This window comes from Mobula birostris, chromosome 5, assembly GCF_030028105.1.
Source record: "Mobula birostris isolate sMobBir1 chromosome 5, sMobBir1.hap1, whole genome shotgun sequence".
NCBI lineage: Eukaryota > Metazoa > Chordata > Chondrichthyes > Myliobatiformes > Myliobatidae > Mobula > Mobula birostris.
The window spans coordinates 113,054,235-113,081,898 of NC_092374.1; the positions used below are offsets into that span (position 1 = coordinate 113,054,235).

The 27,664-nt window shown below is 40.9% G+C and overlaps 1 protein-coding gene across 16 annotated transcripts in view; it reads left to right on the forward strand.

Moving 5' to 3' along the window:
- The window catches only part of LOC140197937 (R3H domain-containing protein 1-like), a 173,085-nt gene that overhangs the window by 136,094 nt on the left and 9,327 nt on the right, over positions 1-27,664 (forward strand). For all 16 annotated transcript variants that reach the window (XM_072258567.1, XM_072258573.1, XM_072258568.1 and 13 more), the window contains 2 exons: positions 14,990-15,159; positions 16,850-16,994. In XM_072258567.1, coding sequence (XP_072114668.1) covers positions 14,990-15,159; positions 16,850-16,994 — 315 coding nt within the window. The remainder of the gene's footprint in view (positions 1-14,989; positions 15,160-16,849; positions 16,995-27,664) is intronic.

Genomic DNA, 27,664 nt, shown 5'->3' on the forward strand with positions numbered 1-27,664 from the left:
GTGTCATTTCTGTTCCTTGTATTAAACCTGCAAAATTACACTATAGTTCAAGTTTAATGAGAATTTGTAGTACAGCATTAATTGGTTAATACTGCATTATCTATCAGTTATGAGTTTGTTGAGCTGTTATTTTCCTTGCAGCTATCATCTGAATTAACTGTTAGAATTTTTGATCTTCTGAGGCAGTGTAACTGGTTAATATTGGTTATCCAATTTTTTTGTGCCCTTTTGGTATCAGTTAAAAAAGGCTCATCCTCTGTAAGGCACATCAGTAACAAAAGGTGGCTCTTATGTTGTCAAAGCTGTATTCTAACTGGTTTATGTCAAATTATTTGCTAATTTTGTGACATCCTGGAAAGCAAACTCCTGGAAGACTACAGGCCTTTTGATCCATGATTAAGAGTCTATCCAGATGAAGGATCTGACCCAAAAACATTGACTGTCCACTTAGGTGTAACCCTCTCACTGGAGCTTGTATGCAAACTCAGCTCGTTACCTAACCCTGCCAACAGCCACGTGACTCAGCAGTGAGAAGGTCACCTTCCATACGCAATGCACATCTAGGGTCGGTGTGATTTGGGTGAACCAGACAGGGAAGTTGAGATGTTCTGATTAAGGAACATTGATTGTAGTGAACTGTGTAAACATTGCCCCATGTGAAGTTAACTTTCGCCAGAAAAATAACAGATTATACACCAGCATAAACTTACAAAGAAGATTTTACCAGTATTTCAACTTCTAACAAACCATTAACAGGAAAAGAAAAATGAAAGGGCCCATTACAGTTGAACCAGTCTAAACGTACTCATAAACATTGGAGCTCATTTCTGAAGTACTTGGGTATATTACTTTACTCTCATGCTGAACTCTTGTTCTGCTTGAAAGACATCAGCCACATTTTGAACTTCCCTTGAAGATCATCTCGAACAAACTGGCTAACTCAGTATTGGCACTTCCTCCTTGGAACCACTCATCTGCACAAAGCACTTCTTATAACGGGGTCTCTCCTTCGAGCATCTTCCCTTGTGCTCCGCTCTGCAGCTCCTGCCAAAAGACCCCAAACCAGTGTCCTTCAGGAATCCGATCCCAATCAGCTCTCCTGAATCTTCTATAGCATCCCCCTGGACAAAGTGTTACAAAACATACCAAGACAAACCCAATGGACTGACACACATTCCTAAGTTGGACAAAATGGTTCCTTATCTTTAGCTGAAGCCAGAACACTTAGTAACAGGACACACTGCTTTTGCAGAAAACTGCTAAATTAAAAATTCTTCACGGCATAGCAGTAGAAATCTTAACCAGGGCATTACATAGGTGCTGCCAGACTCACTGCATTCTTCCAATGCTTTTGTTCACTATATTTTTCCCTGTTCTGTGAGCCATTCCCTTGAAGCCTTTTTTGCCTGCTCATTCTATGTGATCCCTGAAATCCAAGTGCAAAGAGATGATGAGAATGGGCAAAATATTTTTCTTATTTCTTCTCAGGGGTTTAATGTTATCATGGAAATAATGACTCCTAAACTCTTTTATTTATTGATTCTGATATAAGCAAGTCCCTCTTTGGCAGTATTGGATCCCTGGCATTTGTATCCCTTTCTTCAAAAGGTCCAGCTGGTTCTTTCCATTCCTTGCAAACAATGACCTCAAAGGATATCTCATTAACCTGTTGGCTCCTGCTATCCTTTTGGTCATTAGAGTCTAAGTGCTCTCTGACTGCCACTTCAGATACCTGCCTTGCCTTGTTGCCCCTAGAGCAGGGATTCCCAAACTGGAGTCCGCAGATTCCTTGCTTAATGGTATTGATCCGTAGCATAACAAAGGTTGGGGACCCCTGCCCTAGAGAAAGTCCAATATTGTACCCTTCCAAGTAGGGCTGTCTGTATATTGACTCAGTAAACGTTCCTGGGCACATTTCACAAATTTCACCCCATCCAAACTTTTAAGTGTGGTGGCCCTGTCAATACCAGAGAAGTTAAAATTCCCACTAATACAACCCTATTATTCTTACAACTATGAGTAATTTCTCTACACACCTGCTCCCCAAGTTTCCTTTGAATACTGCACAGTATGTAATACACCCAGTGGTCACACTAGAGACCATCCTCTTATTCTCCCCATGTGGCCTCACTGGACAATCACCAAGAATGTCATCTCTTAAGTACTGCTGAACATCGATTGCTTGGACTCCTGGTAATGCTCCACCCCCTTCACTATTCCCCATCCCCTTTTCCCTCTCTCACCTTATCTCCTTGCCTGCCCATCACCTCTCTCTGGTGCTCTTCACCACTTTTCTTTCTTCCATGGCCTCCTGTCCTCTACTATCAGACTCCCCCTTCTCCAGCCCTGTATGTCTTTCACCAATCAACTTCCCAGCTCTTTACTTCATTCCTCCCCCTCCTGGTTTCATCTATCACTTTGTGTTTATTCCTCCCTTTCTCTCCCCCCGCCCCCCCAACATCTTTTAAAGCTTCTCATCTTTTTTTTCTCCAGTCCTGCTGAAGGGTCTCAGCCCGAACCATTGACTGTACTCTTTTCCATAGATGCTGCCTGGCATGCTGAGTTCCTCCAGTATTTTGTGTGTTGCTTGGATTTACAGCATTTGCAAATTTTCTCTTGTTTGTTACTACTGTAAAGTCTTCCGTTATCAGAAAAAGCTTCACCCCTTCTCACTTATCTGTACCTCCTGTCACATCTATATCCTGGAATACTGAGCCACCAGTCCTACCCTTCTTTCTGCTGTGTTACGGCTACAACATCCCTGTTCTCAGAGACAGTCTTCCCATGCAGAAAGACAAATTTCCACACAGGTATGTTTGTCTCTCTTTGGTTCAACTGCAACCCATTCTTCTTGTAAAGGTCACCTCTACTCCTGAAGAAATTCCAATGGTCCAAGAACCTGAATCCCTGCCCCCTGCATCAGCTCCTCAGCCATGAATTTGTGTGGACTATCCTACTTCTGGCTTCATTCGCTCATGGTACCAAGAGTGTCCGGAGATCATTATCCTTGAGGTACTGCTTCTTAACTTACCTAACTCCTCTGTGGCCATGGAATCTCCTGTCTGTCCCCCTCACTATTGACTCTCCTATTACTGTCTCCCCTCTGTTACTGCATACTTACCTCCTGAGGCTGAGCCATTTATAGCGGCAGAGTCCTGACTGCTGCTGCTGGTCCCTAAAAGAACATCTTTCTTAACAATATCCATTGGCTATCTACTCCCCTTACTTTCCAGTCTCATCTGTGAGGTTTTCACCTTCCCAGTTTCTTGACTCAGTCTATCCAGAGCTGAACTTGAGTTCTATTCCTACAACTTGCAGGAGTATTCAGTGTCTTAACTGGCAGGAATCTTGCAGAATCAAGTATAGGAATGTACAGCAAAAATAAAACTTTATCTCTTCTTTCCTGTGTCTATTCACCAAAGCCTCACGAGACAAGACCACAACTCCCCAATTTCTCAATATTTCCTCCAAAAGTCCACTCCACTTACTTTGCTTTTATTTGATAACATGCCCTCCAATTAGCCAATCAAAGAGAGCTGCCTTTTTTTTTTAAAGTTCTTGTTCTCACCGAGCACCTGGGCTCTACCTTTTTACATCAAACTTCTCCACTCCAACACTGACTCATTGTCACAATGGCCTCTTTAAAATGGCTGCTCAACTTGACCCAATCTGCTTTTTCTTAGCTGCCTGTAATTAGTTAATCACCTATTAACTAGCAGTTAGTTGACATCTCTTTTAAGATTACCCACTCTCACTCCATCCCAACTGCTGTGAAGTGAAATTCACCTTTTCCGTTTTGGATACTGTTGGTGGGGACGACCTACCAGGGACAAGTTGCAGTGGTCGCGTCTCTGGCACCGAGACTGGACCCTCAGCTCAGAAGGGAAGGATGGAAAAGAGGAGAGCAGTAGTGATAGGGGATTCGATAGTTAGGGGGACAGATAAGAGGTTCTGTGGGAGAAATCAAGAATCGGGGATGGTCTGTTACCTCCCTGGTGCCAGAGTCCGCGATATCTCGGATCGAGTTCTCAGTATTCTCGAGAGGGAGGGTGAGCAGTCAGATGTCGTGGTCCATGTAGGGACCAATGATGTGGATAGGAAGAAGGAGGAGGTCTTGCAAAGAGAGTTTAGGGAGTTAGGTGCAAAGTTGAAGGACGGGACCTCCAGGGTTGCAATCTCAGGACTTCTACCCGTGCCACGTGCTAGTGAGGCTAGAAATAGGAAGATAATGCAGCTAAATATGTAGCTAAGGAGTTGGTGCAAGAGGGAGGGCTTCATGTTTCTGGACAATTGGGCCTTGTTCCAGGGCAGGTGGGACCTGGTCCGACAGGACGAGTTGCACCTGAACTGGAGGGGGACTAACATCCTTGCGGGAAGGTTTGCTAGTGCTGCTCTGGGGGGTTTAAACTAGATTTGCAGGGGGAGGGGAACCAGGGTGCTAGAGCAGATAGTGAGATGGAGGAGGATAAAGGTCATGCGAGAACTGCAAGTACAGTACATGGAGTAAAGCCAGATCTAACATATAAAGAGGCTTTGAGGAAAGAGAAGCAGAATAAAGGGTGTAAAGGTAGTAAGGTAGAAGGGCTAAAGTGTGTGTACTTCAATGCAAGAAGCATCAGGAACAAAGGTGATGAACTGAGAGCTTGGATACATGGGATTATGATGTAGTGGCCATTACAGAGACTTGGCTGGCACCAGGGCAGGAATGGATTCTCAATATTCCTGAATTTCAGTGTTTTAAAAGGGATAGAGAGGGGGGGAAGGGGAGAAGGGGTGGCATTACTGGTCAGGGATACTGTACTATTACAGCTACAGAAAGGGTGGGTAATATAACAGGATCCTCTTTTGAGTCAGTGTGGGTAGAAGTCAGGAACAGGAAACATAGAAACATAGAAAATAGGTGCTGGAGTAGGCCATTCGGCCCTTCGAGCCTGCACCGCCATTTATTATGATCATGGCTGATCATCCAACTCAGATCCCCGCCCCAGCCTTCCCTCCATACCCCCTGATCCCCGTAGCCACAAGGGCCATATCTAACTCCCTCTTAAATATAGCCAATGAACTGGCCTCAACTGTTTCCTGTGGCAGAGAATTCCACAGATTCACCACTCTCTGAGTGAAGAAGTTTTTCCTAATCTCGGTCCTAAAAGGCTTCCCCTTTATCCTCAAACTGTGACCCCTCGTTCTGGACTTCCCCAACATTGGGAACAATCTTCCTGCATCTAGCCTGTCCAATCCCTTTAGGATTTTATACGTTTCAATCAGATCCCCCCCTCAATCTTCTAAATTCCAACGAGTGCAAGCCCAGTTCATCCAGTCTTTCTTCATATGAAAGTCCTGCCATCCCAGGAATCAATCTGGTGAACCTTCTTTGTACTCCCTCTATGGCAAGGATGTCTTTCCTCAGATTAGGGGACCAAAACTGCACACAATACTCCAGGTGTCGTCTCACCAAGGCCTTGTACAACTGCAGTAGTACCTCCCTGCTCCTGTACTCAAATCTTCTCGCTATAAATGCCAGCATACCATTCGCCTTTTTCACTGCCTGCTGTACCTGCATACCCACTTTCAATGACTGGTGTATAATGACACCCAGGTCTCGTTGCACCTCCCCTTTTCCTAATCGGCCACCATTCAGATAATAATCTGTTTTTCTATTTTTGCTACCAAGGTGGATAACTTTACATTTATCCACATTAAATTGTATCTGCCATGAATTTGCCCACTCACCCAACCTATCCAAGTCACTCTGCATCCTCTTAGCATCCTCCTCACAGCTAACACTGCCGCCCAGCTTCGTGTCATCCGCAAACTTGGAGATGCTGCATTTAATTCCCTCATCCAAGTCATTAATATATATTGTAAGCAACTGGGGTCCCAGCACTGAGCCTTGCGGTACCCCACTAGTCACCGCCTGCCATTCTGAAAAGGTCCCGTTTATTCCCACTCTTTGCTTCCTGTCTGCTAACCAATTCTCCATCCACATCAATACCTTACCCCCAATACCATGTGCTTTAAGTTTGCACACTAATCTCCTGTGTGGGACCTTGTCAAAAGCCTTTTGAAAATCCAAATATACCACATCCACTGGTTCCCCCCTATCCACTCTACTAGTTACATCCTCAAAAAATTCAATGAGATTCGTCAGACATGATTTTCCCTTTACAAATCCATGCTGACTTTGTCCGATGATTTCACCGCTTTCCAAGTGTGCTGTTATCACATCTTTGATAACTGACTCCAGCAGTTTCCCCACCACCGACGTTAGGCTAACCGGTCTATAATTCCCCGGTTTCTCTCTTCCTCCTTTTTTAAAAAGTGGGGTTACATTAGCCACCGTCCAATCCTCAGGAACTAGTCCAGAATCTTAACGAGTTTTGAAAAATTATCACTAATGCATCCACTATTTCTTGGGCTACTTCCTTAAGCACCCTGGGATGCAGACCATCTGGCCCTGGGGATTTATCTGCCTTCAATCCCTTCAATTTACCTAACACCACTTCCCTACTAACAAGTATTTCCCTCAGTTCCTCCATCTCACTGGATCCTCTGTCCCCTATTATTTCTGGAAGATTATTTATGTCCTCCTTAGTGAAGAGAGAACCAAAGTAATTATTCAGTTGGTCTGCCATGTCCTTGCTCCCCATAATCAATTCACCTGTTTCTGTCTGTAGAGGACCTACATTTGTCTTTACCAGTCTTTTCCTTTTTACATACCTATAAAAGCTTTTACAGTCAGTTTTTATGTTCCCTGCCAGTTTTCTCTCATAATCTTTTTTCCCCTTCCTAATTAAGCCCTTTGTCCTCCTCTGCTGAACTCTGAATTTCTCCCAGTCCTCAGGTGAGCCACTTTCTCTGGCTAATTTGTATGCTGCTTCTTTGGAACTGATACTATCCCTAATTTCTCTTGTCAGCCACGGGTGCACTACCTTCCTTGATTTATTCTTTTGCCAAACTAGGATGAACAATTGTTGTAGTTCATCCATGCAACCTTTAAATGCTTACCATTGCATATCCAAGGAGTAGTTACTCTATTGGGAGTATTCTGTAGGCCCCCTGGTAGCAGCAAAGATACCAAGGAGCAGATTGGGAGGCAGATTTTGAAAAGGTGCAAAAATAACAGGTTTGTTATCATGGGTGACTTTTAACTTCCCTAATATTGATTGGCACCTGATGAGTTCCAGTGGTTTAGATGGGGCAGAGTTTGTTAAGTGTGTCCAGGATGGATTCCTGTCACAGTATATTGACAGGTCGACTGGGGGAATGCTATACTAGATCTAGTATTAGGTAACGAACCGGGTCAGGTCACAGATCTCTCAGTGGGTGTGCGTCTGGGGGACAGTTACCATCACTCCCTAGCCTTTAACTTTTAACATTAACATTTACATTTAACATTTACTTCTCTAACTTCAGCTAATGCCCCACCTCCCCCTCGTACCCCATCCGTTATGTATTTTTATACGCACATTCTTTCTCTCACTCTCCTTTTTCTCCCTCTGTCCCCTCTGACTATACCCCTTGCCCATCCTGTGGGTCTCCCCCCCCCCACTTTTCCTTCTCCCTGGGCCTCCTGTCCCATGATCCTCTCATATCCCCTTTGCCAATCACCTGTCCAGCTCTTGGCTCCATCCCACCCCCTCCTGTCTTCTCCTATCATTTTGGATCTCCCCCTCCCCCTCCCACTTTCAAATCTCTTACAAACTCATCCTTCAGTTAGTCCTGACGAAGGGCCTTGGCCTGAAACATCGACTGTACCTCTTCCTAGAGATGCTGCCTGGCCTGCTGCGTTCACCAGCAACTTTGATAAAGTGTGTTTTTTCAATTTCCAGCATCTGCAGAATTCCTCTTGTTTGTGCCTTTAACATTATCATGGAAAAGGATAGAATCAGAGAGGACAGGAAAATTTTTAATTGGGGAAGGGCAAATTATGAAGCTATAGGGCTAGAACTTGCGGGTGTGAATTGGAATGATGTTTTTGCAGGGAATTGTACTATGGACATGTGGTCGATGTTTAGGGATCTCTTGCAGGATGTTAGGGATAAATTTGTCCCAGTGAGGAAGATAAAGAATGGTAGGGTGAAGGAACCATGGGTGACAAGTGAGGTGGAAAATCTAGTCAGGTGGAAGAAGGCATCATACATGAAGTTTAGGAAGCAAGGATCAGATGGGTCTATTGAAGAATGTAGGATAGCAAGAAAGGAGCTTAAGAAGGGGGCATGCGAAGGCCTTGGCGAGCAGGGTAAAGGAAAACCCCAAGGCATTCTTCAGTTGTGTGAAGAACAAAAGGATGACAGGAGTGAAGGTAGGACCAATTAGAGATAAAGTTGGGAAGATGTGCTTGGCGGCTGTGGAAGTGAGCGAGGTCCTCGATGAATACTTCTCTTCAGTATTCACCAATGAGAGGGAACTTGATGACGGTGAGGACAATATGAGTGAGGTTGATGTTCTGGAGCATGTTGATATTAAGGGGGAGGAGGTGTTGGAGTTGTTAAAATACATTAGGACGGATAAGTCCCCGGGGCCTGACAGAATATTCCCCAGGCTGTTCCACGAGGCGAGGGAAGAGATTGCTGAGCCTCTGGCTAGGATCTTTATGTCCTCGTTGTCCACGGGAATGGTACCAGAGGATTGTAGGGAGGCAAATGTTGTCCCCTTGTTCAAAAAAGGTAGTAGGGATAGTCCAGGTAATGATAGACCAGTGAGCCTTACGTCAGTGGTGGGAAAGCTGCTGGAAAAGATTCTTAGAGATAGGATTTCTGGGCATTTAGAGAATCATGGTCTGATCAGGGACAGTCAGCATGGCTTTGTGAAGGGCAGATCATGTCTAAGAAGCCTGATAGTGTTCTTTTGAGGAGGTGACCAGGCATATAGATGAGGGAAGTGCAGTGGATGTGATCTACATGGATTTTAGTAAAGCAATTGACAAGGTTCCACACGGTAGGATTATTCAGAAAGTCAGAAGGCATGGGGTGCAGGGGAGTTTGGCCAGGTGGATTCAGAATTGGCTTGCCTGCAGAAAGTAGAGGGTCATGGTGGAGGTAGTACATTAGGATTGCAAGTTTGTGACTAGTGTCCCACAAGGACCTCAACTTTTCGTGATTTTTATTAATGACCTGGATGTGGGGTTAAAAGGTTAGGTTGGCAAATTTGCAGATGACACAAAGGTTGGTGGTGTTGTGGATAGTGTCGAGGATTGTCGAAGATTGGAGAGAGACATTGATAGGATGCAGAAGTGTGCTGAGAAGTAGCAGATGAAGATCAACCCGGAGAAGTGTGAGGTGGTACACTTTGGAAGGACAAACTCCAAGGCAGAGTACAAAGTAAATGGCAGGATACTTGGTAGTCTGGAGGAGCAGAGGGATCTGGGGGTACATGTCCACAGATCCCTGAAAGTTGTCTCACAGGTGGATAGGGTAGTTAAGAAAGCTTATGGGGTGTCAGCTTTCATAAGTCGAGAAATAGAATTTAAGAGTTGCGAGGTAATGATGCAGCTCTATAAAACTCTGGTTAGGCCACACTTGGAGTACTGTATCCAATTCTGGTTGCCTCACTATAGGAAGGATGTGGAAGCATTGGAAAGGGTACAGAGGAGATTTACCAGGATGCTGCCTGGTTTAGAGAGTATGCATTATGATCAGACATTAAGGGAGCTAGGACTTTACTCTTTGGAGAGAAGGAGGATGATAGGAGACATGATAGAGGTATACAAGTTATTAAGAGGAATAGATAGAGTGGACAGCCAGCACCACTGCTCAGTACAAGAGAAAATGACTTTAAGTTAAGGAGTGGGAAGTTCAAGGGGGATATTAGAGGAAGGTTTTTTTACTCAGAGTGGTTGGTGCGTGGAATGCAGTGTTGTGCGTGAGTCAGTGTTGGAGGCAGATACACTAGTGAAATTTAAGAGACTACTAGACAAGTATATGGAGGAATTTAAGGTGGGGGGGGACTTATATAGGAGGCAGGGTTTAAGGGTTGACACAACATTGTGGACCGAAGGGCCTGTACTGTACTGTGTATTCTATGTAAAGAAAAATGCTAAATGATTTCTTTGTACAATTTTAAACTGAAGACTTCAACTATTGTAATTGTCTGGGGCAAACTTTTGGTGCCAACATATCTATTTTGCAGACAGCTGATTAATGTTTATCTAAAGACCAGCATAATATTGTCATCCTCTAGTAAACACTCTTCTAAGACTGTTGTGCTTTAAAATTATGGAAATACTGAAATTTTTAAAGAATTCCTTCAAGTCCTCAGTGGATGTTGTAAGGTTAGATCTGATCCTGATCTTTTTCTGTTAGACTTTTTCATCTTGAAAGCAATGCAGGTGGCCAGAGACTGCATACTTAATGTTGAAACAGAGAGAAATTCTTAGCATTCAGATTAGATTAGAAACTGCTGTCTTTCAGAAATGTTGTCATTACTTTCCTCTTTGTCATAGAGATAACTTTCTTAGGGCTTAAGTCACATGTCATGGTTGTTTATAGCAGGTTCACATTTGGCTTGACCTTGTACACATTTGCCATCAAAAGTTAAACTGAATGCCTAGTTGTACTTCTGTATTACATTTGACTATCTGCTTTGTAAATTTGAAAACAAGTAAAACAGAACATTCTGAAGAGATCATGAAGGGCCATAGACCCACAATATCGATTATTTCTCTTTCCAAAGATGCCACTTGACCTCTTGAGTTTTCCAACATTCTCTTTTGTTTCAGATTTCCAGCATCTGAAGTTTTTCATTTGATTATCATTCTTGAGAGAATGCTTCTAGTTCTGTCAATTTTATAACAAAAGAATCATTAATTAGTTGCATGGACATAAACCACTGAGCCCATTAGTCGTCAGCTGCTCTATGTAAGGCCAGTTCAGACACCCCCTGTTTGTTTATGTATATCTCTCCCTCAGTGATCTATCCATTTCCCCTTTGAAACTGTGGTCAGATGTACTTACACCAGTCTTTCAGTTAGTGAATTTCAGATTCTGAATATTTACTGAATTGCTGCATTGGGGAAAGTGCAGAGGAGGATTACAAGAATGATCTCAGGAATGAAAGTGTTAAGGAGCATTTGATGTCTTTGGGCCTGTCCTGGAGTAGAGAGAATGAGGAAGGATCTCTTTGAAACCTACCCAATATTGAAAAGCCTCAGTGGAGTGGACAGGTTGTTTCCAACAGTGAGATGGTCCAGGACCAAAGGTCACAGCCTCAGAATTTAAGAACATCTCTAAAACAGAAATGAGGAGGAATTTCTGAAGACCATCTTTAATGGCCTTACTAAGCAAGAACCCTCTGTTTTAAATATACCCAGTCTCCTGGTCTCCACAGCCGTATGTGGTAATGAATTCCACAAATTCACCACTCTCTGGCTAAAGAAATTCTTCCTCATTTCTGTTCTAAAGAGACATTCTTAAATGTCCTTTCCATGTCCACTCTATCTAAGAATTTAAATATTCAGCAAGTTTCAATGATATCACCCCCCCCCCCCCATTTTTTCTAAACTCCAGCGAGTAAAGTTCTAGAGCCATCAGATACACTTCCATTCTGAAGACCATTCTCGTGCACCTCCTCTGGACCCTCTCCAATGCCAACACATTTTTCATTGGCAAAGAAAGGTGCCCAAAACTGCTCACAACACACCAGGTACAGTCTGACAATGCTTTATAAAACCTCAGCATTACAGTCTTTCTCTTATATTCTAGTCCTCTTGAAATGAATGCTAACATTGCATTTGCTTTCCCTACTACCGATTCAACCTGCAAGTTAACCTTCAGGGAATTCTGCACAAGGATTCCCCATATCACATTCAACTTCACTCCTGCAATTTTCTTGCTACAGAACAAAATAGTTAAAAGCACACCTAGTCTCCAGGTGCTGCTCTGGCCCTTCTTCTTAAAAAAAAAAAGTAATTTCATGTATGTGGATTGTATTTCCTTTAGACAAATATTTTAAAGAAAATGATTTTATAATAATTGAAATGTGTATGCTTGATTTGTAATAAGTATTCTAACTCCATATATTTTGCTTTTTGTAAAACTATGAAAAGTATAATCTGCATATTATTCTTGGCTTGTTGCTTTTCTGCCATTTTGGTAACATTCCTGTTGCAATGCTTTCAGAAATTTCCTTGAACTAATTCCTGATATCAGCCATTTGTTGGAAAAAGGCAAATTTGTGTCACAGAGATGGTGGATGTTGATTGATAGAAATTAGCTTAACTCTCCTCTGCCAGTTCGTTATCCATCTCCAATTCTAATGAATCTCCACTGCTTTTTGCAGATAGATTCCTCTATAAAGCAGTTTTTTTTATCTTGTATAGATTGAACAGAGTGTACCTTTCATTGCATCTGCCTTTGACTTTAACTCACTCTGCTAGTAATGGAAAATAAACAATTCTCTTAGTCACAATGATAATTAAATTTACAACAGGGAAACAGACCATTTAATCCATCCATACTGTGCCAACCATCCGGCATCTATTTACACTCATTCTCAATTAATCCTGTTTTTAATTTTCCCCACATTGTTGTCAACACCTCCCCAGATATTACCTTCTTTGTTGCTGAAACTCCCTCCCCAATATCATTCTGAGAGCACCTTCAGATTATGGGCAGCAGGATTTGGAGAAGCACCTTACCACCTTTACAGAGCAATTAGTTATGGGCAATAAATTCTAGCCTGGTTAATGGTTCCTTCAGCACAAATTATATTGTACAAAATTATTATTGGTAAATGTTGAGGCCAACAGAAGCATGCAGCTTAACTCCAGGAACATGGTTAAAAACATTATGATTAGGTCAACAGGCCATAAATTATGGAAATCCCAGTGTTACACACAGTTTCCTACAGGCTGTATTCTTTCCACAGAGGTTTGTCAACTGGCCTGCGTCTGAATCAACGTTTAGTAGCTATTTTGTTATTTTTGACTAGAGGAGGCTAATCTTATGTAGAAAACAACCCCTTGTTTATTGATGTGTGATCACAAACTAACATCATTCCCTCTCCTCACCCAGATATCCAAAATTGTCCACATTTGCCTGTGATTTATGTTGCAGAAAGTATCTCCTGCTGTCCTGTTCATAGTAAATTTTCTTCTCATGGATTTTGTTTCTTGTGGAAAATGCCCCTAATTGTGAAATATATGATTGAATCATAAGTGATTTTGAAATCCCTGTTAATTTTGGTCAAAGTTTTGATTCTTGCATTATAAAACTGCATCCCACTTGCATGTACAAAATTGGAAATATTTCTGAGTTACCTTGAACATTAAAGGAAGCAATGCACACAAAATGCTGGAGGAACTCAGCAGGCCAAGCAGCATCTGTGGAAAAGAGTAAACAATTGATGTTTTGGGCCGAGACCATTCATCAGGACTGGAAAGAAAGAGGAGAAGTCAGAGTAAGAAGGTGGAAGGAGAGGAGGAAGAAGTACAAGGTGATAGGTGAAACCGGGAGATGGGGAGGGTGTGAAGTGAAGAGCTGAGAAGTTGATTGGCGAAAGAGAAAGGGCTGGAATAGGGGGAAATCTTAAAGGAGAGGATAAAAGACCATGGAAGGAGGAAGGAGCACCAGAGGAAGCTGATGGGCAGGTAAGGAGATGACGTGAGAAGGGGAAATGGGAATGGTGAGGGGGAGGCAATTACTGGAAGTTCGAGAAATCAGGTTGGAGGCTACCCAGATGGAATATAAGTTGTTGCTCCTCCAACCTGAGTGTGCCTCATTGTGACAGTAGAGGAGGCCTAGCACCTTGTAATACTTTCTCCCCATCCCCCTTCTTACTCTTTGCAGTCCTGATGAGGGGTCTTGGCCCAAAATATCAACTGTTTACTCTTTTCCACAGATGCTGCCTGGCCTGCCGAGTTTCTCCAGCAGTTTGTGTGTGTTACTTTGGATTTTTAGCAACTGCAGATTTTCTCCTGTTTGTGGGGCATTAAAGGAAATTGGAGAGACTGAAATAAGCAATGAATATTAGAATAGCTAAGTCTGAGGTGACAAAGGCAAAGAAGCCATTAAACCAGAATATGGGACTTTAAGGATGAAGGGCACAATTATTTTTATACAAATCTAATGAAGCTGGCACATAGATAAGAGTTGCAGTGCCAGTAAACCATGATATAATTGATAGGTAAAGTTGGCCTCAGAGATTTGAAAGTCTTCCCTCCCTACAGAAATGGAAATTGGCAACCTTAATTTTGAAGTGCCTGAGGTCACAAAATACCTGATTTAGTTTATTGTGCTGATCAGAGAAGAGAATGATGTTCCAACAGAGTTGTGAAGCTTATGTCAAAAGGACAACACTATTACATCTAATCCAAACTTGGGTGCAGTTTGGTGAATCTAACTAAAATTAATACTGAAAGAAATGCATTTCATGGGTAGTCTTTACAAATGATTTGGGATTGTTCGGGTTGCTGTGGCCTTGTGTGTTAGTGTGATCAGTGTGGCACCCTCTGCAGGGAATCTGTGACAACTGAACTAGCACGTGCAGGCTCTTCAGTCAATTAAATGAAATTCTCAGTGAAATGTGTAGTTCAAACCCAAGGAAGGAAAAAAAAATCAAGAAATAAAAATTGCATAAACTGAAAACAAAATGAAGACTAGGAAATTTATATTTGGATTAAGGGAGAGACAGAGACAAAATGACACGTTGGGAAAATGCATTTTTAATCAACATTTTCTTAAAGAATGAAATTCTACAATCAAAAATTATTTTTTAGGCCAGAGATGATATTAAGTAGTTAACTTTATTTTTGCCTTTTGGAACAAAAATTGCTTAGTTCTGAGTACACTAACTAGGTTTTTTTCAGCATCCCAGCTGCTCCAGTTTTACACATTTATTTTGAGATTTTAGCTTTTGATTAATGTTATGCAGTCTGTAAGCTTTAAAATAAATCTGATGTTTTCTGTGTATTGTGGAACCAGGGAAAATTTAAATCAAGTCAAAGAAGTAATCATCCTCTTACTTTATGCAATAATATATACTTTTCTTTCAGCTGTTGTGTCACCACATGGCAGTGGGATGCTTATGATGCAGCTTAGCATTCCCAACAATCCTCATCCACGGACTCATTCTCCACCTCAGTGGAAACAAAGTAAATATCTCAGTATGGACCAGAGAGGACATAAGTCTGCAGAATATAACAGCCCAGAGATTACCACACAGGTATGGAACTGGATTCCATTAAAAGGATAAATACATTTTAGTAATATTATCCAAATATTCAACATGTTTTTTTGTGTCCTTGGAGAGGTTTAAAAGTTGACTTGCACTTTAAATTCTAAAACTTCTATTTTGATTCATATTCATATTCCATTTATTATATTCAAAATCTATCATCTATTTTTTTTCCTGATCTAACTGTAACAATTTTAATTGCTTCATGCTGCTTCCCAAACTGCTTTGACAAAGTTGAAGTCATTCAAACAAAATTTGGTCATTTCTGGAAATGAGGTTTTTGTTTCCATTGTTTGAACAGTAAGGGCGGGAATGGTACAATAAGAATCTGTACTTCATAGAATTCATAAGATTTTCATATGTTTTCTTAAAAATCTATAGAATTGGAAATCATCACTGAACTAAACACTTGTTTTAATGGTAGGTGACATTCTAAAATTCTTGGTTTCTAATCATATTAGAAACATATTGGTTATGTGATCTTGCCCTCTTGTCACTCTTGTGAATTTTTGGCAGCAAATGCTGATTTTTATTCATTCCCCATCATAATTTTACTTACAGACAATAATGTAATACTTTATGCAGGTTTGCTGAAACTCGATTTTATTGTAGAGCCCAGGAAGAGTTCAAGCAGACTGTCCAGAACCACCTTTTAAAGGCACAAACCATCACACAATGAATGCTATACTTGACAGATTCTGAAATATGAAGAAATGAAAATAAAACCGATCCAAGTTATCATTAATGAGTGAAGCTTTGGAAAAATTGAATCTGTATGTTGTGTGAGAATTTTGCATTTTGTGCATAAATAATATTTTAGGGCTAAAGAAAGGAGTTAGCGTGAAAAGAAGAATTCCCTTGCAAAGATCAGAACTGTAATATTTATAATGCTTCAGATAGGGAGTTGAGCTCAAGCTAAATGCAGGTCATAGTTCCTGAAATTCATCGATTACATTTAAAGTTATAAGCAGGAATGTAAAGCTGAGGCTGAAATAGGTGTTGTCATATGAAATGTGGCTTCATCCCAGTGGATGTTTAGCTGAAGAAATTTTTCTTCTGAGTTATATGGTCACATTTGGTGTTGGTTGAGGTCTTACACTTTCTAGGTTTCATAGCTACATTGAAGATGTGTCTATGAAATGGGAACCAGGAAATGGAAGAAGGAGCAGGAGTTAGCCTTTCAGATGTGTTCCACCATTCTACACAATCATGGCTAATCCTTCAATTTTTAATCCTGTCCCTGATTTCCCTGGTCTCTTCGTAAATTTAATTTCTCTGTAACCTGATACGTCATTAATCAATGGAAAATAAAAGAGAAATAATTCAAGAAATTCAAGAATATAACTTGTTATACCAGAGAACAGAGTTAACACACTGTTGGTGGCAAATTAAAATTTACATTGGTAAACATTGAATAATCAGCACTGTGATTTTTAATTCAATTAAATTTTTAAAACATTGAATTAGTGAATTAAATATGCACACCTTGTAATAACTTACTCAAAGAAGAAAGAGTGCTACTGTGCAATGTATTAATTTAAGGCATGCCTCAAGAATTAATGTTTGATTTTTAACAATGAATTTAGGTGAAGAGAATATGCAGGCACTCTAAAATGTATTTTATTTTGGAATCTGAGCTCATGGTGATTGAATTTGATTCTGACTTTTTTTTAAACAGAACAGTCCACAGCTGAGTAGTCCTGCAGTATCTCCAGCCCAGTCTCCAGCACCACCACCAATGGCAACTTTAAAAAATGTCCGTACTGGATTAGGACCTCTCCCAATAATGGCACAGTTTCCACGATCTATAGTCCCTGGACAAGGTATTTATGCTGGAAATAGATGACATATTCCATTGTTGGTGTGACAAAAATGTAACTTTGCCAGTATTGTAAATTGGGAGACATGGGTGAGGCCTGAAAGATGCAAGAGAAGAGACAGATTTGGTGAGCAGGGAAATAACAGATGAACTTGATTGTTAACATGTTCATTAATTCAGATCCAAGGGAAAAAAATCTAATAGATTTTTTAACAGATTCTAGAAATAAGGCAACTGGGATTTGAATGTCAATGTAAACAAATAATTAAAAGCTGTCCATCTGATGCAGAAAGCACACAATATTTACATATGCTTTGAGTTTACAAGGTTGAAAAGCAGATTTAACTGTTGATTTGAAGTGCAAAAGTGAATTGATGGGGCACACAAGTTTAGGTCTACAAGTAGGAAATCCACAACAAGGAAGTGTGATCTTAAAAGCTGGAGCCTGGGACCAAAGATACTGAAACTTTTAATATTTCTAACCCAGTGAAAACTGGGTCAATTAAAGTACTGATGATTTTTTTAAGTGGACAAAGACAGATAAAACTAAGTTAAGAAGCAGTTTGCTGACGTTCTGTAACACGATGGCAGAACAAGTTTAAGGAGTTGAGTAATAAAAATCCTGTTCCTCATGCAGCTTATTCATTCAATTTGATTATGGCTAAATTGTTTTACTTTTAATCATTTCATTCGTCAAGAATAAATGTGGATTTAAAATTGGTATCAGCAAGTCTTTGTCAGAAAAATACTGTGGTTGAGAGACGATTCAGTTATCCAATACGTAGAGTCTTTTTGATTTACTCACAGTTCCTATGGGAGTCAGCAACCTTTCCTTATGAATTTTTCAGTGTTCAGGAATTAATTCTGTAATACAGTTGAGCGTTAATTTACTTAAAATGTTAATGAATGCGTGGTTGCAGATTGAAAAGAAAATTAGTTCATTATCTGTAAAGATCAAACCATTGGAGACATTTACAAACAAACGTAGGTTAAGAACTGTCTATTTCTATAAATAAATTAGCACAACAATCTTCTCTGCAACAGGAGGAGATTTGATACAGCCAAAGTAAAATAACAATATTTTGCAAACCTCCAGGGGTCATTAATAATTTCTTTCATCTTCATCAGCTGATCTGATAGTTGGATTCCATGATTTGAAAGAAGAACAAAATGTTCTTGGGTCTTGGAATGCCTTCCAACTAAATCAACACCCACTTAATCTTATTTAAGGTGAAAGAAAGTTGGGAGAAATAATTGGTAAACCAATCAAGTTTAGAAAGTTTAAAAATATCTGCTTCAGATGATTAACACATCCACAATAACATACTTGCAGCAAATCATTAGTTAAGAATCTAGAGTCAAAGGATTATAGATGCTAATGGTTTTTACTTGTGTAAGAACGGAGGTAAAATTATTTCAGAAAACACCGGACTGATTGACTTAATGTGGGAAGTAGGAAAATAATATAATCTTTACTTGAAAGTAATAAAAATCACCAGGAAAATGTGTGAAATTTTTGCTTGTTATTCTTCACTAAATGAAAAGTTCATCTTTTGATGTTAGTGAACTTTTTAAAGAAATAATGATAGAGATTATGCATCAGGAGCAATATACAGTAATGGGATGTTCAAATTGTATTAAAAAAAAATAAACTTTTGATTAAGGTTAGGTCCTATGGAGCTGGGACAAATAAGAAAACAAATAATGAACTGCTGATGAAATAGAAAATAATTGGCCTTGAGGGTAACTGCTTAGACTGATAAAAGACAGGAAGTGGTGCCTCACAGGGAGGTATGCTGAGATTATTGTTCACTGTTTACATGATGTATGGAAATATTCCTTCTCAATTTGTAGACAATAAATGGAAGTTATTAATGTAAGATGAGTAAAATATAAGAGAATATTAATAAAAATAACAGCATTTTTATTTTCAAAAGAGGCAATTGATTTTAAATTGAAGGAATGAGGAGACTTTTAACGATCTTTGTCTGTTATTAATAAACACAGTAGGAAATTTGGCATTTGGGACATTCTGAACACCACACATCACTAGGAGGCGTTGTTGAATGGAAAATCTTACTAAAGTGAATATGACCCAGTCCATCACTGTAAACCTCTCCCCACCATTAAGCATATCTACATGGAGCACTGTTATCAAGGACCCCTACCATCCAGGCCATGCTCTCTTCTTGCTGCTGCCATCAGGAAGAAGGTACAAAAGCCTCAGGACTCACACCACCAGGTTCAACAACAATTATTATCCCTCAACCATCCGGCTCTTCAACCAAAAGGGATAACGTCATTCAACTTCACTCACCCATCACTGAACTGTTCGACAATCTGTGGACTCACTTTCAGGGGCTCTTCATCTCATGTTCTCAAGATTTATTGCATGTTTGGTTGGTTGAGGATCCTGTTGGATGCAGTCTTTCAATCATTCTGTTGTATATCTTGGATTTACTGTGTATGCTTAAAAGAAAATGAACCTCCATTGTATATGGTGTACTTTGATAATAAAATTACTTCAAACTTTGAGCTAGGCACTTGGCAAGGTCTAATAAGAAGTTAGGTTTAAGCAGAGCGGCCATTGTGTGTGGAGAGTTTAGAGCTTTGGCAAAGAGAAGCAGGGACTGTAGACAGATTATTTTTTGTTTAATTGTTCTTTTTTATTACACTGTTAGAGCAGTGGGGATGCCAGGCAGATAGTGGAATGCTCAGAAGGGACAGATTACTTATGAATTGGAGGGAGACTAATATCCTTGTGGGAAGGTTTGCTAGTACTGCACGAGGCCAGGTTTAAACTAGAGTTGCAGGGGGAGTCACCAGGCTGTCAGAGTTGGTAGCGGAGTGGTTGTGGGGGAAATGTTGTCAAGCCTACATGCAAAGTCAGCAATCGAAAGGTTTGAGCCTGGTCGGACATAGGTTCAGAGCTGTATATATTTCAATGCAAGGAGTAATGTAGGAAAGGTGGATGAGCTTAGGGCATGGATCAGCATTTGGAATAATTGATATTAGTGAGACTTTGTTGCAGGAGGGGCAGGACTGCAAGCTCAATGTTCTGGAATTCCATCGTTTAGATGTGCTAGAGTGGAGGGATTAAGAGGGGAGGGGTAGCATTACTAGTCAGGGGAAATGTCAGGCACTGCTCAGTCGTGATAGACCGGAGAGCTTGTTTACTGAGGCAATATGAGCGGAACTGAGGAATAAGAAAGGGATGAGCATGTTAATGAGATTATATTATAGTTCACCCAAGAGTCAGCAGGATTTAGAGGAACAAATTTGTAGAGAGACCGCAGACCGTTGAAAGAAGCACAAGGTTGTGATGGTAGGTGATTTTAACATGCCACTTATTGACTGGGACTTTCCTGAAATGTGATCAGCAAAGTTCCTTAATCAGTACATGGAGATCCTGACAAGAGGAATTGAGAAACCAGATTCCCAAATAGGAATGAGACATGCAACACACATTAAAGTTGCTGGTGAACGCAGCAGGCCAGGCAACATCTCTAGGAAGAGGTACAGTTGACGTTTCGGGCCGAGGCCCTTCGTCAGGACGTTGACCGGCAACTTTGATGTGTGTTGCTTGAATTTCCAGCAGCATTCACCAGCAACTTTGATATGTGTTGCTTGAATTTCCAGCATCTGCAGATTTCCTTGTGTTAAGGAATGAGACATGGCAGGTGGTAGAATTTGGTGTAAGGCAACACTATCTAGTGATTATAATGCCATTAGTTTCAAGGTAATTGAGGATAAGAATAAGTATCGTCCTCAGGTTGAGATTCTAACTTGGAAAAAGACCATTTTTGATGGTACCAGAAAGAATCTGGCAAATCTGGATTGGGACATATTGTTTTCAGGCAAGTGTGCGCTCGGTAAGTGGGAGTCCTTCACAAGTGAAATTTTGAGAGTACAGAATTTGTATGCTCTTGTTAGAATAAAAGAAAAGGATAATATGTTTTGGGAACCTTGGTTTTCAAGAGACATTGAGGCTCTGGATAAGAAAAAGGAGCAGGTGTATAGCAGATAAAGGCAGGTAGGAAGAAATTAGGTACTTGAGTATAAGAAGTGCAAGAGAACACTTAAGGAATTCACAAGGGCTAAAAGAAGACATTAGCAGACAAGGTGAAGGAGAGTTCTCAGGACTTCTGCAGATATATAAAGAGCAAAGGGACAGAATTGGTCCTCTGGAAGATGAGTGGCAATCTGTGTGGAGTCAAAAGGGGTGGAAATCTTACATGGATTTTTTTGCATCTGTATTTACTCAGGAGATGGACACATAGTCTATAGATGTGAGGCAATGCAGCAGGAAGGTGGTGGCCCCTACACAGGTTACAGAGGTGGTGGTGTTTGCTGTCTTGAAGCCTATCAGGGTAGATAAATCCCCAAGGTGTGACAAGGTTTCCCCTCAGACCCTGTGGGTGGCTGGTACAGAAATTGTTGAAACCCTAGGAGAGAGATTTAAAATATCTTTAGCAATGGGTGAGATGCAGGAAGATTCGAGGATAGCTAATGTTGTTCAGTTTTTAAAAAGGAAGTAATAGGCCAGTGATCCTGACATAAGAAATCAGTAAATTATTGGGAAGATATTCTAAAGGACCACATATATAACTGTTTGGATAGGCAAAGACTAATAAGAGATCGGCAACATGGCATTATGAGTGGCAGGTCGTCTCTAACTAAGCTTAGAGTTTTTCTAGGAAGTTACCAGGAAAGTTGATGAAGATCAGGAAGTAAATGTTGTCCACATGGACTTCATCAATCCATTTGACAAAGTCCCACATGGAAGGTTAGTCACGAAGATTCATTGCTTGGCATTCGGGATGAATTAGTAAATGGGATTGGATATTTGCTTCATGGGAGAAGCTGTAGATGGTTGCCCCTCTTGGCTGACTATTGACTTCAGGTGGGGGAAACCAGAGGTCCATGGGCCAGTCCTCATCAGCGGGATCAGTGATTATCACTTCAGAGGAGCTGTCCTAGGTCCAGCATGTAAGTGTCATTACAAAAAAAGCATGGCATCACCCCTACTTTCTTAGAAGTTTGCAAAGATTTGGCATGTCATTTAAAACTTTGACAAACCTCTGTAGATGTGTGGTGGAGCGTATATTGACTGGTTGCATCATGGCCTGGTATGGAAACACCAATGCCCTTGTACAGAAAAACCTAAGAAAAATAGGGACATGGCTGAGTCCATCACCATTGAGCATATCTACATGGAGCACTGTCGTAGGAGTGCAGCATCGATTATAAAGTACCCTCAGCAACCAGGCCATGCTTGCTTCTCACTGCTGCCATCAGAAAGAAGGTACAGGAGCCTCAGGACTCTCACCACCAGGTTCAGGAACAGTTATTACCCTCAACCATCAGGCCCTTGAACCAAGGGGGATAACTCACCCACCACTGAGATGTTCCCACAACCAATAGACTCACCTTCAATGACTCCTTATCCAATGTTCTCAGTATCTATTGCTTATTTTTTTATTGTTTGTTTTTGCTTTTTGTATTTGCAAAGTTTGGTGTCTTTTGCATATTGGTTGGTTGTCTGTTATGTCAGGTACAGTCTTCCATTGTTTCTCTTGTGTTTCTTGAATTTACTGTAAATGCCTGCAAGGAATTGTACATATATGGTGAGAAATATGTACTTGGATAATAAATTTACTTTAAATATTGGAGGCCTATGACAAGTAGTGTGCCGCAGGGATTGATGCTAGGTCTTTTATTGTTCGTCATCTATATCAACAGTGTGGTAAACTGGATCAGCAAATTTGCGGATGACACCAAGATTGGGTGTGTAGTAGATACTGAGGAAGGCTGTCATTGGATCTGGACCAGATGGAAAAATTGGGTGAAAAGTAGCAGATGGAATTTCATGCAGACAAGTGTGGTATGTTCTACTTTGAGAGGACTAACCAGGGTAGGACTTGCATATAAGGGTACTGAGGAGTGTGGTAGAACAAAGTGACCTTGGAATACAGATTCCTGATTCATTGAAGGTATCATCACAAGTAGATAGGGCTATAAAGAGAGCTTTTGGCACGTTGGCCTTCATAAATCTAAGTGTTGAATACGGGAGCTGTCATGTTGAATTTGTATAAGACATTGGTAAGGTCTAATATGGAGTATTGTGTGCAGGTCTGGTCAACTACCTACAGGAAAGTTATCAATAGGTTGAAGAAGTGCAGAGAAAATTTACAAGGACCTTGCCAGGACTTGAGTTATAGGGAAAAGTTAAATTGGACTTTATTCTGTAGAACATAGAAGATTGAGGGGAGATTTGATAGAGGTATATGCACAATTATGGGGGGTTTCAACAGGGTAAATGCACGCAGGCTTTTTCCACTGAGATTGGATGAGACTACAACTAGACGTCATAGATTAAGTGTGAAAGGAGAAATGTTTTAAGGGGAACATGGGTGGGAATTTCTTCGGAGTGTGGTGAGAGAATGGAACGAGCTGCCAGCCGAAGTAGTGGATGTGGGTTCGATTGCAACATTTAAGAGAAATTTGGATAAGTGCCTGGATGGGAGTGGTATGAAAGGCTGTGGGCCAGGTGTAAGTCAACGGAACTAGGCAGATCAATAGTTCAGCATGGACAAGATGGCTGAAGGACCTATTTCTGTGCTGTAGTATTCTGTGGCTCTATAACTTCAAAAAAAAACTTCTTCATCTAAAAAATGCTACGAGTATGGAACTTGCGACCACAGTAAGCTTGATACAGAAGCATTGGAAGTGAATAAATAAACAGATGAAGAAAGATGTGTAACTATATTTTCGGAAACAAATAGAAATCCCCCTGGGAAAGCAGGACAGATGGGAGAAATGATATATACTTGTGCACTTGTGCAGAAATTGCTAAAACCTTTATATATCATACACTATGCACATGTGAATGATTTGACCTTAGTTCCACCAACATTGTTGATTGAATAGAGGAGCCACTTGATTTCGTAAGACTGCAAAATTTGGTCACTGTTATCTGTTAGCCTCTGTATTAGTAAAACATTCTGGTAGGCTTAGAAAACAATGGAGCACAAACTACTGAACCAACAGCAACCAAGAAAATAATTAATTGCTGAAGTTACAACAGTATATACATTGAAAATAAGGTAAATATTGTCAAGTGTGCAGCTTATGTAATAGAATTTAACTATTATACTTACTATCAGACACATAGAAGTTAATTGAGGATTTCAGTATGCTGTAATTCTGAGCTCAGCATCTCTTACATGGATTTTCTATTCACACAAGAAGTTCTACAGATGCTGGAAATCTGAAACAAGATTGAGCAAGTTATGGTGAAGGATCTAGGCCTGAAACATTGACTATTAGTTTCCCTCCATAGATGCTGCCCAACCCGAGTTCCTCCAGCATTTTGTGTGTGTTGCTCAGCCTTTCTGAATCCCTACTATTTGACTTAGTTACATTAGTTTTTGTCCAATTAATGTTGTGCACAATATGTAAATTGTTATCCACTGTAATGATCTTTAAGCAGGTTCACTGAGGACCTTAAATGTGACATTGCTTTAAGATCAGCACTGCCTGTAGGTATGTATTTTGCTTTCCAAAGGCTAGAACGTATTATGTACATGGTGAGAGCCATTTACAAGGAAATCAACAATACAACATAAGCAAGCATCAGGACTTCCTGACTAACTCCTAACCCAGTAAAAGCACTAAGTGAACTTGTTCAAATCTATTTTGTGGATTTTTCATTCCTTTATTGTCCTATCAAACCTCACCATTAGAGAGTAATCACTAGGAATGCGTATTATCCCATCTTAAGTAACTTTGCTAGATGATGCCTATCACCAACCCAGTTTCAGGATGTCATCAGGCCTCTACTGGTATCACTCCCCAGCTTTTCCTATGCTGCATCCACGACTGCAGTAGTGCTGCTTCCTGTACCCATGTGCAGCTCGTCGACTTCATCGACTTTGTCTCCAACTTCCATCTTGCCTTCAGATTTACCTGCAACACACACAAAATGCTGGTGGAACGCAGCAGGCCAGACAGCATCCATAGGAAGAAGCACAGTCGATGTTTCAGGCTGAGACCCTTCGTTAGGACACGAAGGGTCTCGGCCCAAAACATCGATTGTGCTTCTTCCTATGGATGCTGTGTGGTCTGCTGCGTTCCACCAGCATTTCGTGTGTGTTGCTTGAATTTCCAGCTTCTGTAGATTTCCTCGTGTTTCAGATTTACCTGATCCACTTTCGACACCTCCCTCCTCTTTCTCGATCTCTCTGTCTCTGGAGATACTTTATCTACTGATGTCTATTGTAAACCCACAAACTCTCTCAGCTTACCTGGACTATACCTCTTCCCAGAGTGTTACTTATAAAAATGCCATCCCCTTCTCTCAATTCCTGTGTCTGCCGCATCTGCTCTCAGGATGAGGCTTTTCATTCCAGAACTAAGAAGATGTCCTCCTTCAAAGAAAGGGGTTTTTCTTCCTCCACCATCAATGCTGCTCTCAACTGCATCTCTTCCATTTCATGCACGTCTGCTCTCTCCCCATCTTCCCACCACCCTACCAGGGATAGGGTTCCTCTTTTCCTCACCTACCACCCCTCAGCCTCTGTGTCCAGCACATAATTCTTCTTAACCTGCCACCTCCAGCAAGATCCCACCACCAAGCACATCTTTCCCTCCCCTCCCTTTCTACGGGGATCGCTTCATATGGTATTCCCTTGTCCATTCCTCCCTCCCCACTGATCTCCCTCCTGGAACTTCTCCTTGCAAGCGGAACAAGTGCTATACCTGCCCCTTCACCTGTGAGTCTGTAGGGGTCATCTACTGTATCCAGTGCTCCCGATGTGGCCTCCTGTATATTGGTGAGACCAAGTGTAGATTGGGAGACCGCTTCGCTGAGCACCTACGCTTCATCTGCCAGAAAAAGTGGGATCTCCCAGTGGTCACCCATTTTAATTCCATTTCCCATTTCCATTCTGACATTCAGTCCATGGCCAATTATCGCCATGAGACCACACTCAGTTTGAAGGAGCAACATTTTGTATTCTGTCTGGGGAGTCTCCAACCTGATGGCATGAACGTTGATTTCTCGAACTTCTGGCAATGACCCTCCCCCTGCCCCCCCCCCCCCCGGTTCCTCATTCCTATTTCCCTCTTTCACCCTATCTCCTTACCTGTCCATCACCTCTCACCCTCTGCTTCTCCCCTTTTCTTCCATGGTCTTCTGTCTTCCATCAGACTCCCCCTTCTCCAGCCCTATATCTCTTTCACCAAATACTTCCCAGCTCTTTACTTCACCTCTTCCTGACCGCAACCCCCCCCCCCCCCCCCCCCGTTTTGCCTATCACCTTGTGGTCCTTCCTCCCCCTCCCACTTTCTTACTCTGATTCCTCATTTTTTTTCTCCGGTCCTGATGAAGGGTCTGGGTTCAATATGTCGACTGTACTCTTTTCCATAGATGCTGCCTGGCCTGCTGAGTTCCTCCAGCGTTTTGTGTGTGTTACAGGTGTAATTTTTGATTGATTTGAGCAAGGAAATAGCCATGAGTATGATTAGAGTGGCTTCATCTCACCACCAAGAGGTAGGCTAAAAGGTTTTCTAATGGACAGCATTGCTCCAGTGAAAATTACTTGGGGCAGTTTCTGTTTAGCAACATGTTCTGGTGACACATAAGCGCATACACACCAAATTCTTTTTCCCATTCCTTGGAAAAATATGCTGAATAGGGTGAGTGCTTGGATTAGATTATGAGAACACTCAGTCCTCTTTTATTGTCATTTAGAAATGCATACATGCATTAAGAAATGATACAATGTTTCTCTAGTGTGATATCACAGAAAACAAGACAGACCAAAGACTAACACTGACAAAACCACATAATTATAACATATAGTTACAGTAGTGCAAAGCAATACCATAATTTGATGAAGAACAGTCCATAGGCACAGTAAAAAAAAGTCTCAAAGTCCCCGAGTCTTATTAGAATTACATGTTTATATCATCTCCCAAAGGGCTCTTTGCTGTGTTTCAGCAGTTTAAGATTGTCTGCCAGTCTGTTCAGATCAATTTTTAGTGTTGTGTTGCTTCTAATAAACCAGATGGAGCAATAATCAGATATTAAAGCTATTTTTAAAAAAGAGTTTAAGGCTGATATTTAATATGAAAAGTGGAATCATATAGGTGGCCTGGAAAAGTTCATTGTCATTTGTCAAAAGGCAATTAAGAATAGAATTCTCACAAAGTCAACTTCACTGTCTATCAATTTCCATCATTCCTAGAATTTTTTTCTTCAAATGTATAATTGCCCTTTAGCTGAACCTTACAACTTTGTCTTGGTTGGAAATGCTTATTCTTGGTTGCATTTTGCTCCTTTTATTTCCTGTGTGATTTCAAACCTCCCTACTTGTTTCCATTGTTTTTTTACCAACTCCTCTCTCCTGGGTTGCTGCTTTTTCATTTATTTCTTTGTCATGTCATTTTGGCATTTTATTATTTTTTGTGTTGGTTTGAGGATAAGAGGTTACTACAAGTCAATGAACACCTGCACAACTTTAGTTTTAAAACACTGTTTAGAATTGAAATTCAGTAATATGCCCTTTAAGAGTACAGGTAGAGAGCCTGATTTTTTTTTTACAGCAAAGTTTGGTGGATTTTGGATAAGGAAAGGAATCTTAAGTTACTATAGGCAGGGAGGAAAGCAGA